The 15,257-nt window shown below is 51.2% G+C and overlaps 1 protein-coding gene across 2 annotated transcripts; it reads left to right on the top strand.

The window, feature by feature from the left end:
- Window positions 1-767: 767 nt before the first annotated feature.
- AP2S1 (adaptor related protein complex 2 subunit sigma 1) lies at window positions 768-10,212 on the top strand. 2 transcript variants are annotated; one of them, XM_004271126.4, is made up of 5 exons: window positions 769-928; window positions 3,321-3,470; window positions 9,183-9,296; window positions 9,564-9,623; window positions 9,834-10,212. In XM_004271126.4, exons 1-5 carry the CDS (start codon window positions 926-928, stop codon window positions 9,933-9,935), a joined length of 429 nt encoding a protein of 142 aa, XP_004271174.1. In that variant the 5' UTR covers window positions 769-925; the 3' UTR covers window positions 9,936-10,212. The 2 variants fall into 2 exon arrangements, with proteins under 2 accessions (XP_049558837.1, XP_004271174.1); XM_049702880.1 differs by lacking the exon at window positions 9,183-9,296 and having other exon boundaries at window positions 768-928.
- The last annotated feature ends 5,045 nt before the right edge of the window (window positions 10,213-15,257 follow it).

The raw sequence follows: 15,257 nt of genomic DNA, 5'->3' as shown, positions 1-15,257 counted from the left end.
AGGTCAGCCAGCAAATAAATGGGGGAAGGATTTCCAGGGAACAGCGCAAAGGAAAGGCACTGAGGTGGGAAAGCACTTGGCCTGTTTGGGTAACTGAAAGAAGGCAGGTGTACCTCTGGATAGGAAGTAAGAAGACGCCTATTACCTGATGTATGTTAACAGTGAACATTCATGATTTTAATATTTATTGAGCACTTACCATGTGTTGAGCACTGTGCTAAGTACTTTGGAAACTTACCGAAGCTTTACAACAACCCTACTGAGGTTACCCCTTGATCACCCCTCTTTTACAGATGAAGAAATTGAGTTAAGGGTGAAATTGCTGGCCCAAAGTACTAGGAAATGCGATGGCAGGATTTGCACACAGTTCTGACTTCTAAATTCATGCTCTGAAACCACTGTCTCCCACAGAAAACACTCAACACATTTTAAACAAAGTACTGGGTGAACACGGAAAGACAGTTACATTTCTAGCTCCCCCAACGCAGTTTCTTATTTAAAACAACTATTCCCAGCTTGTCCTTTTCGCCTTCGCGGGGAGGTGGAGGGAGGCTGGAGGAACTACATTTCCCAGGATGCAGCGCTCGCCTCGCTGGCCGTCAAGCATATCGGGAATTGTAGTCCTCTGAGGACTACAATTCGCCCACGGCTCCCAGCATGCATTTGGAGTCCGAACCGTGCGGTAGGAAACGGACAGTCGCGCAGCATGCTGGGAAGCGAGACCGGCTCTTTTCCCAGGCTTGCCTCCCAGACAAGCGAACCCATTTTTTTCCGGACTACAATTCCCAGCGGGCTGTGCGCTAGAGGGCGGGCGAGTTCGTCTCCCGGAAGTCCGCTCTAGCCTTCGGTCCCCCAGCAGCTGCCAGAGCCGGAGCCGCCCAGAAGCCGCGGGACCTGGGCCGCTGGGGTCCGGACGGGGGTCGCCATGGTAACAGGGGCGCGCCCACGCTGGGGACGGGGGAAGGGTGGGTCCACAGGTACTGGAGACTCGGTAGGATACTGACAAGCCGCCCCTGCTGCGGTGCGATGGTCTGGGCCGGGCGCGGGCTCTCGGGATTGGGGCCGATCGAAGGCCGGGGAAGGGGAGAACCGGGAGGTGGCTCTGAGCGCTGGAGTGTACCGGGGCTCTCGAGGCCAGGGAGCTTTGGAGACCAGGTGGCAAGCGGAGAGGGCTGTGCGGGAGGGAGACACTGGAGGTGGCTGGAGGGTTTTGAAACAGGGAGGCAAGAGATCAGGGAGGATCTCAGAGATGGGCAGAAGGAATTGGAGGTGGGGAGGGGACATCCTAAGAGGAGGACTCTGGGAGCGTGGCAGGAGAGTTGAAGAATGGGAGACATTGTGATAGGAGAGAGGGGGTCTCTAGAGGCAGGAAGCTGACATTGCAGGTGGAGGGGGTGTTGGAACTGGGCCGGATACTGCTGATGAGAGAGGTATCTCGAGGGGAAGAGACGGGACCCTGGAGACGGGAAGTAGACAACTGTAGGGAATGGGGCTTTAATGTCAGGAAAAGTGTGCAATAAAAGGGAGAAGCCTTGGCATAGGGAATGAATGCTAGAAACGAGTGGGGAGCAATGGAGTAGGTCTTTGCAAGAGGAGGGGTCTTGGAGAATAGGGAGTAGGCATGGAAGTGGGAGAGGTGGGGATGGGGCTTTGGGAACAAGGATTGGGCATTGGATTTGTCACCGCTCCCCGGGGATCGGGATGGGGCGACCTGACAGAGGGCACTGAAACGGAGAAAGCAGGAGTCAAAAGGGAACAGCTCCTGGGTAGGGGGCTTGGAGACAGAGAAGGTTGGGGAGCATCAAGAGGGGACATCAGAGGGGCGAGGATACAGGAGGGAAGGGACTTCTCATTGTGGATTCCCTGAGGTGGAGAGATTCTAATTGGGAGGAGAAACAGGAAGAGGTGTGTGAGGGAACTTAGGAGTAAGAGGCAGAGCTCTCCCTCAGCTGTGTAGACTGGCTTCTATGTCTCTCCTCCCTAGATACCCCATCTATCTCTGGCTCTGCTCCCAGGCTGTGGCTGTGTGGCGTGGGTCCCCCCAACTCCCACCCCATGCCCTTTCCCTGCCTGCCAGGACCCCTGCCCTAGGAAGTGGTTTTCCCTGGTTCAGCAGAAGGGGTTCTTGGAAGGAGAGTGTAATATCCTTTTTCTGTGCAGCCTGATTGGTTGGGGGAGGAGGGATGGAGTGTGTGGAGAGTGAGGCTTAGGAAAGAGAGCAGACTCTTGCCAGTGGGTGGAGGCTCCCACAGGTGAGGGTAAGGGGGCTCAGAGGAAAGCCTTTGGACTCCCAGCTCTGCTTTCTGGCTGTGAGCCTTCCTTTCTCTGAGCCTCAGTTTCTTCATCTATAAAACGGGCATAAGCATGCCCATCTCAAACAGAACTGAGCCCAAAGGCAGGCTTCCTAGCTACGTGAACTTGGGCCATGGTTTTCTCAAAGTCAAATGCCGATGAATTATAATATTACTAAGAACTAGTATTTGTATAACACTTAGTATGTACTAGTCACTGTATTATACCTCTTATATTTAATAACTCATGCAACAGTCTCCTGAGGGAGGTACTCTCGTTATATCCATTATACAGACGGAGAAACTGAGGTCCGGAGAGGTTAAGTAACTTGCCTGCAGACACACAGCCAGCAGTGCCAGGATTCATTCGGGCTCTGGAGTCTGTGTTCTTAGCCACTTGGTCAAATACCTCAGTCATAATAGCTAATTTTATTGAGCACTCCGTATGTAATAGGCACTATACAAAGCACTTCCGGGATCAACTTGTTCAGTGTTCATAGTAGCCCTATGAGAGTTGAGCTGGCTTTTCAGAATCATAAAAACACATTTCCTAGCCATCACTGATGATGATCGTAGCCGACACCGAGCGAACCTGCTAGTGCCAGGTACTAGACTAAATTTATAAACTTATTTAACCTTCAGAACACCCTGACAAAGTGGGTCTTCTATGGAAACTTGTTTTGCCGGGGTGGGGGGTGGGGGGTGGGGAACTGAGGCTTAGAGGGGCGGATCTTTTGTCCAAGGTCAGGGAGACGAGAGTTGGTGGAGCCTGGGACTTAGTGCCCTAGAAATGACTGCAGAGTTGGCCAGAGAAATCACGGGGGTGTTGGAGGGACCTGGGGCAGGAGCGTGTGGCCAGGCCAGCCTGGCTGGGCTCTGGGGCGTGGCTGAGACCCTTGGGAGACAGGCCGCAGGGACACGTGGGCCCTGTCTCCCCTGTGGGGATGGGTGGGGCTGTTGGGCAGGGCCACCCAGCACTGGCTCGCCCTCCCCACCCCTCTCCCTCCCTCCTCCTCCTGCTGCCCCCAGATCCGCTTCATCCTCATCCAGAACCGGGCAGGCAAGACGCGCCTGGCCAAGTGGTACATGCAGTTTGATGACGATGAGAAGCAGAAGCTGATCGAGGAGGTGCACGCTGTGGTCACTGTCCGAGATGCCAAACACACCAACTTTGTGGAGGTGACGGGAAACTACCCCCCCCACCCCCGGCCAAAATGCACCCCCCACTCCCTTGCTACCTTTTGACCCCTCCTTCCCAGCCTCCTGCCCAACCTCTAATGGCAATAACCCCTCACACCCTCCTTACTTACCACATTCATTTATTCAACATGCTTGCGGTCTTCTTTCCTTTGGGGGGTATTTTTTTTTTTTTACGGTACGTGGGCCTCTCACTGCTGTGGCCTCTCCCATCGCGGAGCACAGGCTCCGGACGCGCAGACTCAGCGGCCATGGCTCACGGGCCCAGCTGCTCCGCGTCATGTGGGATCTTCCCGGTCCAGGGCACGAACCCATGTCCCCTGCATCGGCAGGCGGACTCTCAACCACTGCGCTACCACGGAAGCCCTGGGGGGTACTTTTTAGTGTGAAATTTTTCCGGCGTACAGGTTAGTACAACAGGAGAGAAGTCGATTGCAAACTACCCAGATTTCATAGTATTAAGAGTTTGCTTTTGTTTTTATTTTTATAAATTTATATATTTATTTATCTAATTTTGGCTGCATTGGGTCTTCGTTGCTGTGCAGGCTTTCTCTAGTTGCGGCGAGCAGGGGCTACTCTTCGTTGCGGTGCGCGGGCTTCTCATTGCGATGGCTTCTCTTGTTGCGGAGCACGGGCTCTAGGCACGTGGGCTTCAGTAGCTGTGGCTCGCGGGCTCTAGAGCGCAGGCTCAGTAGCTGTGGCGCACGGGCTTAGTTGCTCCACAGCATGTGGGGTCTTCCCGGACCAGGGCTCGAATCCATGTCCCCTGCATTGGCAGGCAGGTTCTTAACCACTGCGCCACCAGGGAAGTCCTGCATTTTTGTTTTACCTTTTTCGGCCGAACAACTTTTTTTTTTCTGGTGCCTTTTAAAAACTTAAAATGCTCAAACACACAGAGTAGGGAATGGTATAATGAACCATCCCTTGCTGTAGTGTTTTCCATTAAGTTACAGAGATCACAGGGGAATTCCCTGGCAATCCAGTGGTTAGGATTTCTCACTCTCACTGCCAAGGGCCTGGGTTCAATCCCTGGTTGGGGAACTAAGATCCCATAAACCGTGCAGTGCAGCCAAAAAAAATATATAAGTTACAGAGACCATGACGTTTCATCCCTAAATATTTCAGGATACATCTCAGAAAATAAAGACACTTCCTTCCATGACCAAACTACCATCAGGCCTGATAAAATGAGTCATACTTCCTTACTACTATTACTCTAATACCCAATCAATACTTAACTTTTCCCCAAATCATCAAAACTGATTGTCCAAAGCCAGTCAAGGATCTTGGCGTTGCTTTTGCTTTCCATGTCTCTTTGGTCTCTTTATTGAGATGCCTCCAGCTTTAATTCCCACGAGATTAGCCTGTTCAAGAGACCAGGCTGATTGTCCTGTAGAATTCAACAAATATTAATCAGGGGACTGCTGTGTGCCGGGCACTGTTCTAGGCACTGGTGATACAGCAGGGAACAAAACAGACCCAGTCCCTGCCCTTGGAGAGCTGACAGCTGACATTCTAGTGGGTGGGAGACTGTTAGTAAAGATACAGTGTATCGGGTGGTGATAGGCGTCAGGGAGAAAAAAGAGCAGCTGTGGGGGGTGGAATTGCTGGGGTGTGTGCAGCAGGGGCTGGAATGCAGGTTTAGATGGTTTGGTCAGGAGGTCTTCATTGAAGCGGGGCCATTTGAGCCCAGACCTGAAGAAATTGAGGAGTGGAAGGAGATGATATCTGAGAAAGGAACATTTCAAGCCCAGGGAACAGCAAGTGCAAAGACCCTGAGGCAGCAGGAATGTACGGGGGCATTCCTAGAATAGCGAGAAGGCCAGTGTATCTGAGGTGGAGTAAGCCAGGGAGGATGGTGGGAGCAGATGAGATCATTGCAGAAGGCGCAGGGCATTGTGGGCCATGGTGAGGACTTGGGCTCTTGCTCTGAGTGAGATGGGAGCCACGGAGGGGTTTTGAGCTGAGGAGCAACATGGGTTGACTTAGGCTTTAGGGATCCCTCTCTAGGGGACAAGAGCAGAAGCAGGGGGACCACTCAGGAGGTGACCTCTGAGGTCCAGGTGAGAGATACTGGTGACTGGCACTGGCATGGAAGCAGTAGGGGTGCTGAGAAGCGTTTTGAAGGTAGAGCCAACTGAAGGGCCAAAGATTGGATGAGGTGTGTGAAAGAAAATGGAGCCACCAGTAGGGGGCGCTGTCACTTTCTCGGATGGGGCCGACTCAGGAAAGGGCAGGTTGAGGTGAAGATCAGCCCTGAGGTGTCTGTTCTTATCCCAGCTGAGATGTCCAGGAGGGGATGAGGGGAGAGGAGCGGGGACGTCGAGGGATGCCTGCTCTCCCGGGGCATCCTGCTGCCGGTGCAGGGTGGGTCCCACACTGAGTGCTAGAAACGGCAGCAACTGAGGGACCCAGAGAGGGGCAGGGAGGCCCGAATAGACAGGAGTAGCCAGAAAGGCTGGCGGGTCAGGTGAAACTGTCACAAGGGGGCCTGACCATCTTAGGTTGCTCCCAATCCAGGCCCACTCCAGCATGTAGCCCTGTGCAGGGCGGTGCTGGTGACACAGTGGTGACAGGAAAGAGCCAGGAGGATGATAGCAGGAAAGGGCGAATTTCAAGAAAAGAAGAGTGATGCTCAGCGTCAGATCCTGCCAAGGCCACACCAGCTATGACAGTCAGTTGGTAACTTCTCCAGATCAAGTTGTCCTGCCCACTTGGCTTCCTGTCTTGAACCCTCAACTCCAGAGCAGGGGCCTTCAAACATTTGATCATGTATCTGTATCAGTTTAAAAAAAAAGTAGAGGGCTTCCCTGGTGGCGCAGTGGTTGGGAGTCCACCTGCTAATGCAGGGGACGCAGGTTCATGCCCCGGTCCGGGAGGATCCCGCATGCCGCGGAGCGGCTGGGCCTGTGAGCCATGGCCGCTGAGCCTGCGCGTCTGGAGCCTGTGTTCCACAGCGGGAGAGGCCACAACAGTGAGAGGCCCGCATACCGCAAAACAAACAAAAACAAACAAAAACAAAAGAGTTAGCACCCTGATATATTCTTTTTTCTTTAATTTTTTTTATTACTATTTTTAAAATTGGGGTATAGTTGTTTTAGTTTCTACTGTTCAGCGAATTGGAGTCCCCTGTGCTATGCAGGAGGTTCTCATTAGTTATCTATTTTATACCTATTAGTGTATATATGTCAATCCCAATCTCCCAATTCATCCCACCACCACCCCCTTTCCCCCCTTGGTGTCCATATGTTTGTTCTCTATGTCTATGTCTCTATTTCTGCCTTGCAAACCGGTTCCTCTGTACCATTTTTCTAGATTCCACATATATGCGTTAATATACAATATTTGTTTTTCTCTTTCCGACTTACTTCACTCTGTACAACAGTCTCTAGGTCCATCCACGTCTCTACAAATGACTCAATATCGTTCCTTTTTATGGCTGAGTAATATTCCTTTGTATATGTGTACCACATCTTTATCCATTCGTCTGTTGTCAATGGGAATTTAGGTTGCTTCCATGACCTGGCTATTGTAAATAGTGCTGCACTGAACATTGAGGTGCACGTGTCTTTTTTTTTTTTTTTTTTTGGCTGCATTGGGTCTTCGTTGCTGCACATGGGCTTTCTCTAGTTGTGGCGAGTGGGGGCTACTCTTCATTGCGGTGCACAGTCTTCTCATTGCGGTGGCTTCTCTTGTTGCAGAGCATGGGCTCTAGGTGCGTGGGCTTCAGTAGTTGAGGCATGCGGGCTCAGTAGTTGTGGCTTACGGGCTCTAGAGCGCAGGCTCAGTAGTTGTGGCGCACGTGTGGGCTTTCTACACTGTTCCATTGATCTATATTTTTGTTTTAGTGCCAGTACCATACTGTCTTTATTATTGTCGCTTTGTAGTATAGTCTGAAGTCAGGGAGTCTGATTCCTCCAGCTCTGTTTTTTTTTTCCTTAAGATTGCTTTGGCTATTCGGTGTCTTTTGTGTCTCCATACAAATGTTAAGATTTTTTTGTTCTAGTTCTGTGAAAAATGCCATTGGTAATTTGATAGGGATTGCATTGAATCTGTAGATTGCTTTGGGTAGTACAGTCATTTTCACAGTATTGATTCTTCTAATCCAAGAACATGGTATATCTCTCCATCTGTTTGTGTCATCTTTGATTTCTTTCATCAGTGTCTTATAGTTTTCTGACTACAGGTCTTTTACCTCCTTAGGTAGGTTTATTCTTGGTATAGTCTTACTAATCCATGGATTATGTGCAGGAACTACTGTAATAATATTGAAAACATACTGGGAATTCCCTGGTGGTCCAGTGGTTAGGACTCTGCGCTTTCACTGCCAAGGGTGCAGATTCAATCCCTGGTCAGGGAACTAAGATCCCACAAGCTGAGCAGCGTGGCCAAAAACAGTTAGAGAACATACTCAAAGTATAGGAATTAACAAAATGATACAGTAGGAAAAAAATAAAAATCAGGGACTTGAGGACTTCCCTGGTGGTGCAGTGGTTAGGAATCCACCTGCCAATGCAGGGGACAAGGGTTTGAGCCCTCGTCCAGGAAGATCCCACATGCCATGGAGCAACTAAGCCCGTGTGCCACAACTACTGAGCCTGCGCTCTAGAGCCTGCGAGCTGCAACTACTGAGCCTATTTGCTGCAACTACTGAAGCCTACGCACCTAGAGCCCATGCTCCGCAACAAGAGAAGCCAAGCATAATGAGAAGCCCACGCACTGCAACAAAGAGCAGGCCCCACTCGGCGCAACTAGAGAAAGCCTGCGCGCAGCAACGGAGACCCAACGCAGTGAAAAAATATATATATAAATAAAAATAAATTTATTTTAAAAAAAGAAAAAAAAATCAGGGACTTGTGTTGGCTTTTGCAGTCGCCACCAGGTGGCGACACACGCACACACGCCAGGCTGGCTTTTTCAGATTTTGGCCAAAGACATGGAACTTTGCAAGCCAGTATTCATATCTCTATGTGTCTATATCACTTTATCTACTTACACATGCGTATAAAATTAGAGTCTGCGTCCCTGGTTCATGCATATTTATTCGTGGATTGTGTGTATGTGATAAGGTTTGTATTTATATTACGGTTCAGTTAAGGGCAAGGCTGAGATTGTCTTGGTTACAGGTGGTGAGTGTGCACTGCCCAGCACAAAGCTTGCCACACAGTAAGTACTCAGGCAGTGTTTGTGGAATGATTGAGTAGATTAGTTCCAGGCTGAGGAGTTTGACTCTCTCCAGAGGCAACAGGGAGCCACAGAAAGAGGGGAATGGACACCGTGGAACACCCCTGCGTCTCTCTCTGGGCTCTGGGCTTTTGCATAGTCTGTTCCCTCTGCCTAAAGCACTCCTGCCCGTTCACTCCTACTCATCCTCCAGATCTCAGTCCAGATGCCCCCTCCTCCAGGAAGCCCTCCCGGACCCCCATCCTGGGTCAGCTGCCTGCCCCCTTGGGGCTCTCACAGTCTAGCCCTGCCCACTTAGGGGATGACTGAGGATGAATCTGTCTCCGCTGGACAGTGAGCCCTAGGCAGGGAAGGCCAGGACCACTGTGTCCCCAGCACAAGGCCAGACACAGAACAGGGCCTCAGGGACCACACGTGGAACGCAGGACTGAATATGTTGGCTCCACCCTGCCCAGCACACTGGGTCCTGGGCACACCCTGTCACTGACTATCTGCCTCTCTGCTCCGCAGTTCCGGAACTTCAAGATCATTTACCGACGCTACGCCGGCCTCTACTTCTGTATCTGTGTGGATGTCAATGACAACAACCTGGCCTACCTGGAGGCCATCCACAACTTTGTGGAGGTGCGCAGGCGGGCGGGCGCCGTCCCTCGCATCCCCTCTGTTGGGATGCACGGGCCCTCCTTGCCCTCCCCTCAGAAGCGGGAGGCGGAGGGCCACTGTCTTTTTCTGCCCTCCTCGATGTTTCCTCTGGTCTCTGTCTCTCCCCTTTCCTCAGCTTCTCTCTGCCTTTTTTTTTGCCGTCCCATTCTGATGCCCTCTGTTCCTGTCTCTGTGTGTGTGTCTCTCTCTCCCTGCCCATCTCTCACCACCTCTGTCTTCCTCTCCCAGGTCTTAAATGAATATTTCCACAATGTCTGTGAACTGGACCTGGTGTTCAACTTCTACAAGGTGGGCTCCTGGTGAAGATGAGATGAGGAGGGGGCCGGAGGAGGGGGAAGGGGGGTGGGCTGGACCCCCGCAGCCGCCCCGGTGCCTCTGCGGGGGTCTGTTTCCTGGTCCTCGGGCATCAGAGCCCCCAGCCCTCAAGGTTTAGACCAGCATCCTGGGGGTCTCCCCACCTCTCACACCAGGGTCTCCCCTCACCCTCCCTTCACTCAGGTTTACACGGTTGTGGACGAGATGTTCCTGGCCGGCGAAATCCGAGAGACCAGCCAGACGAAGGTGCTTAAACAGCTGCTGATGCTGCAGTCCCTGGAGTGAGGGCGGGCCGGCCCCTCCCGCCCCCGGTCCTGCCCCCGGTCGAGCCTGCTCCCTTCCCCTTTCCAGGCCCGGGGTCCACCCCAGCAGCCCCGTCCCTCAGCTGCCCCGGAGGAAGACACCCAGCCGGGTCTGGGCCACAAGGGAAGGGGCCGCCCCCCACGGCCTCTGGGCCCCAGCTGTGGGCGGAGGCCACTTTGCGTGTACCGAGTAACCATGCCGTTGTCGTGTGATGCCATGAGTGCGTGCGTGGAGCCCCCAGTAAACCTGTGGTCCCCGCCTGGCCTCGTGTCTTTTGAGCCCTTGCCTATCTTCGTTGGGAACCAGGGGCAACTCCGGACGCCCTGCCATCAGTGCATCAGGCAGTCAGTCAACAAACACTCCTCGTGAGAATTCCCTGGTGGTCCAGTGGTTAGGACTCTGAGCTTCCACGGCAGGGGTCCTGGGTTCAATCCCTGGTCGGGGAACTATGATCCCACAAGCCGTGCAGGGCAGTCAAGAAGAGAAAAACACACACAAAAAACAACCCCAACGAACTGCTCGTGCTGAGGTTGGGGGAGGGGGAGTGCAGATGCTTTCCCACCCGTTTCTGCCCACAGAGGGCTGCTGGGACTGGAAGCGGTGACGGATCTCGACACTGAGCGCTTGCTACTAAAATAATGATGTTCCAGGCCAACACCGATGTCTCTCAGGCGCCGTTCTAAGCCTTGACATGTAGTGCCTTACTTAATCCTCGCAAGATGATGAGTAAGGGACTGTTAGTAGCCCCATTTTCCAGAGGAGATCACTGAGCTCAGAGAAGGTTACAAGACTCGTTCAAGGTCACATGGCGAGTCTGCAGATGAACCAGGTTGCTTTTGAGCCCAGGCAGGCAGCTCCAGAATCCTTGTTCTTAACCACTAGGCCGGAGGTGCAGGCGCTGGGCCCAGTGTTCAGTGGTTCTCAGCAGTGGCACTACTGGCACTTGGGGTAGGAAGATTCTTCACTGTGTAAGACTGTCCACCTCCATCTGCCAAGTGCCAGTACCAAGTGGCCCTCAGCACTTGTGACAACAGAAAACACTCCTGCATATTTCTTTTTTTTTCTTTTCTTTTCTTTCTGGCTGCACCGTGTGGCTTCTGGGATCTTAGTTCCCCAACCAGGAAATGAACCCAGCACCATGTCAGTGAAAGCGCCGAGTCCTAACCACTAGACCACCAGGGACGTCCCCCCATGTGTTTCTAGTGCCCTCTGGAGGGGCTGTGCCCCTTCCCCCCCATGCCCACCGAGAGCAGAGTGATGGCCGCTGGCTGCAGCCACGACTGGCATCCTTGGCAGAGCTGAGAATGCTGGGCACCTCCCGTCCACTTGCATTAATGTGGCCCAGCTTCACGTCAGTCTCCCAACTGCAGGGGGTAGGTTGTGTCTCAGCTCAGCTGCAGACACACTATGCAACCTTGGGGTAAGTCACTTAACCTCTCTTGCCTCTGTTTCTTCATCTGGAAAGTGAGTCGACTATGGTTTTTAATCTCATGGAGTGTGCTTGAGGAGTAAATTAGTTAATCCCGGGACAGTTTAGGGTAGTACCTCGCATCAGTAAGCATGCCTTCACTGCACAGACATCACGGGCCTGCTGTGTGCAAAGCCCTGTGAGAGAAAAGATGTTTATAGATGTGAACGGTGAGCACTGACTATAATCATTGTCATTTTCCATGTGGGACACAGAGGCTTGGGGAGGTGAATTCCCTTCTCGATACAATCACTCCAACAGTGTAGTCGTTTCTTGTTGCTGCTGTAACAAGTTATCACAAACTTGGTGGCCTAAACTAACAGGACTTTGAGACTGACCACCCTGAAGGGGTGAGGGTGTCGGGGGGGCACCCAGGCTGAGGCCTGGATCTTCGGCTGGGTGACGGGGTGGGAGGTAAGGTCCTTCCCGAGATGGGGAAAGAGCAGGTTGGAGGAATATGCCAAGGTTATTAGAACATGGAGAGTGTTTTAACTTCCTAAGGCTGCTGTAACAAATGACCACAAACTAGGTGGCTTAGAACAAGAGGAATTGATTCCGTCTCAGTTCTAGAGGCCAGAAATTTGAAATCCAGGTGTCAACAGGGCCGTGTTCCCTCTGAAGGCTCTGGGGGAAGATGCTTCCTTATCTCTTCCAGCTTCTCGTGGCCCCTGACATTCCTTGGCTTGTGGCTGCATCCCTCCAATCTCTGCCTGCATCTTCACATGGTCTTTCCTCTATGTCTGCATCTTCTACTCTTCTATCTCTTATAGGGACACTTGTCATTGGATTTAGGGCCCACCCAGATAATCGAGGACGGTCTCATCTCAAGGTCTTTAACTTAATTACATCTGCAAAGATGTAATTTTTTTTCAAGTAAAGTCACACTCATAAGCTCCAGGATGTGGACATGTTTTGGGGGCTACCATCAACCCACTAGAGTGAGTGTGAGCTCTTGGGGGTCACCCAGGAAAGGACCAGGAGGCCTTTGGACACACAGACCTGAGGCTCACAGAGGGAAGGATGCAGAGAGCGTTTGCTTATTTGTGCATTCAACAAATGTTTCTCGGGCACCTACTATGAGCCAGTCACTGTTTTAGCACCAGGGGATACAGCAGTGAGCAGAACAAATCCCCTGCCCTCAGAGAGCTCAGTCCCCTGAGGGTGATGGGGCAATGCATAAAGAAGCAAGTCCATGTCTGGTATGTCAGAAAGTGAGGCAAATGGAGGCAAATCAAACAATGAGGACAGGGCTTCCCTGGTGGCGCAGTGGTTGAGAGTCCGCCTGCTGATGCAGGGGACATGGGTTCGTGCCCCGGTCCGGCAAGATCCCACATGCCGCGGAGCGGCTAGGCCCGTGAGCCATGGCCGCTGAGCCTGTGCTCTGCAACGGGAGAGGCCATAACAGTGAGAGGCCTGCGTACCGCAAAAAAAAAAACAAAAAAAACACACGAGGACAGAAGGAAGCCTGGCAGATGGCGCTGCTATTCTAGAGGGATGGTCAGGAGGGCCTGGCTGGAGGAGGAGGCATTTGAGCTGAGACTGAAGGAGGTGAGGGAAGGAGCCATGGGAAATTTCAGGGAAAGAGTATTGTAGGCAGAAGAAACAGTGAATGCAAAGGCCCTGGGGCAGAACATGCAAGGAGGCCAGTATAGCCGGAACAGAGTGAGCAAAAGGGACAGTGGAGGCGACGTGTTCATAAAATAGAAGGATTAGAGGTGGAAGACAGAATACACAAGGTCAGACCTGCTGTGGTGAGGACATTGGGTTTATTCTGTGTGAGATGAGAGCCATCCGGAAGGACATTTTTTTGGAGGGTTTGGGAGAGGGTGGTAACGACCTTATTGAGATATAACTCACATACCATACATTGTATAGTATGTAATTCGCCCATTTAAAATGTACAATTCAGTTGGTTTTTCTTTCTGTCTTTCTTTTTTTTTGCCACGCAGCTTGCAGGATCTTAGTTCCCCGACCAGGGATCAAACCTGGGCCCTCGGCAGTGAAAGCGCCGAGTCCTAACCATTGGGCCGCCAGGGAATTCCCCAATTCAGTTTTTTTTTTTTTTAAGAATATTCACAGTTCTTTTACTGTCATCACAATCCACTTCAGAACATTTCATCACCCCCAAAAAAAAACAGTACCCTTAGCTATCATCCCTCAATCCCTCCATCCCCTTTCCCCAGCCCTAGGTAATCTACTAATCCACAATCTACTCTCTCTGTGGATTTGCCCATTCTGGACATTTCATAGAAATGGAATCATACAATATGTGGGGCACGGGAATGTTTTGAGCCAAGGAGGGACGATAGTCTGACATCTGACACAGGAAGCCAAGGGTGGGAGCCAGGAGCCAGTGAGGAGGTGATCGCAACGATCCAGGCGAGAGATGACGCTGGCTTCGGACAAGGTGGGGGCAAGGCGATGGACGTAGAAGTGATCGGATTCTGGACGCATTTTAAAGGTGGAATCAGTAGGATTTGCTGACGGTTTGATGTAGGGTGGGAGAGAAGTCAGGGATCGCTCACAATTTTACAACCCGAGCGTCTGGAAGACTGGAATCACCTTTTCCAGAAGCAAGAAGACAGTGGGGGGAATATGTCAAGTTTGAGCTCCTGGGCCTCCAAGGGGAGATGCTGCGGAGGCAGTGATTGTGTGGGTCTGGGGTTCGGGAGAGAGATCCAGGGCGAAGATAGACATTTGAAAGCACCAGATGTCATTTACTGCCATGAGATCAGCTGAGATCACCAAGGGAACAGGTGTGAAGACAGAAGAGATCTGCAGAATGAGATCAGGGAAAAGAGAAGAAATCAGAAAATGAGACAGAGAAGGAACAGCCCATGAGAAGGAAAACCATCTAGTGCAGCTTCCTAGAATCAAGGGAAAAAAGCGTTCTCAGGAGGAGGGTGTATTCACGCGTTAAACGCTGTTGAGATCACCGCAGCTCTATGAGAATGGCTCATTTAAAAATACCGAATGCAGGGACTTCCCTGGCCGTCCAGAGTTTAAGACTCCGCGCTTCCAATGCAAGGGGCGTGGGTTCCATCCCTGGGTGGGGAACTAAGATCCCACATGCCTCCTGGTGCGGCCAGGAAAAAAAAAAAAAATACCGAGTGCAGGCAAGCACCCAGGTCAACCGGAACTCTCGTACATTGCTGGTGGGAACACAAAATGGGGCAGGTTCTCTCGAATGGTCTGGCAGGTTCTTATAAAGTTAAACATTACACTTACTTTATGACTCAGCAATCCCTCTCCTATCTGTTTACCCAAGAGAAATAAAAACTGGTGTGCAAAATTTCTATATGAACCTAAGTTAAATGAAGACCTATGTGCACGCAAAAACTTGTCCATGAATGCTCATAGCAGCCTTATTCACAGTAGCCAAAAGGGGGAGACAACGCAGAGACCCATCAACTGATGAAAGGATAAATAAGATATTCTATGTCCACACAATCAATTCTTTTTCAGCCATAAAAAGAAAGAAGCGTTGATATGTACTAGAACATGGATGAACTCTGAAAACGTATGCTGACTGACAGAAGCCAGTCATAAAAGACCGCGTTTTGTATGATTCTATTTATATGAAATTTCCAGAAGAGGCAAATCCCTGTTGACAGAAAGTAAAGTAATGATTGGGAAGGATCGCGGAGAATGGGCTTTGGAGGTTGATAGCCAGAGGGTACAGGGCTTCTTTTCGAGGTGATGAAAATGTTCTAAAATCGGTTGTGGTGATGGTTGCATAACTCCATGAACATATGAAAAATCATTGAATTGTACACTTTTTTTTGTCTTTTCTATTTTTTTTTTTAAAGATTTAATTTTATTTATTTTTTTGGCTG

This window comes from Orcinus orca, chromosome 20 (assembly GCF_937001465.1).
Source record: "Orcinus orca chromosome 20, mOrcOrc1.1, whole genome shotgun sequence".
In the NCBI taxonomy this organism is placed as follows: Eukaryota; Metazoa; Chordata; class Mammalia; order Artiodactyla; family Delphinidae; genus Orcinus; species Orcinus orca.
The sequence above is the reverse complement of the archived record's forward strand: the minus strand, read 5'-3'. Positions and strand labels throughout refer to the sequence as shown.

Bases quoted from the DNA above. Each gene is read 5' to 3' on its own strand.
- AP2S1 (XM_004271126.4), top strand. The intron at 9,297-9,563 runs GTGCGCAGGCGG...TTCCTCTCCCAG, and splicing joins CCATCCACAACTTTGTGGAG to GTCTTAAATGAATATTTCCA. The intron at 9,624-9,833 runs GTGGGCTCCTGG...CCCTTCACTCAG, and splicing joins TGGTGTTCAACTTCTACAAG to GTTTACACGGTTGTGGACGA.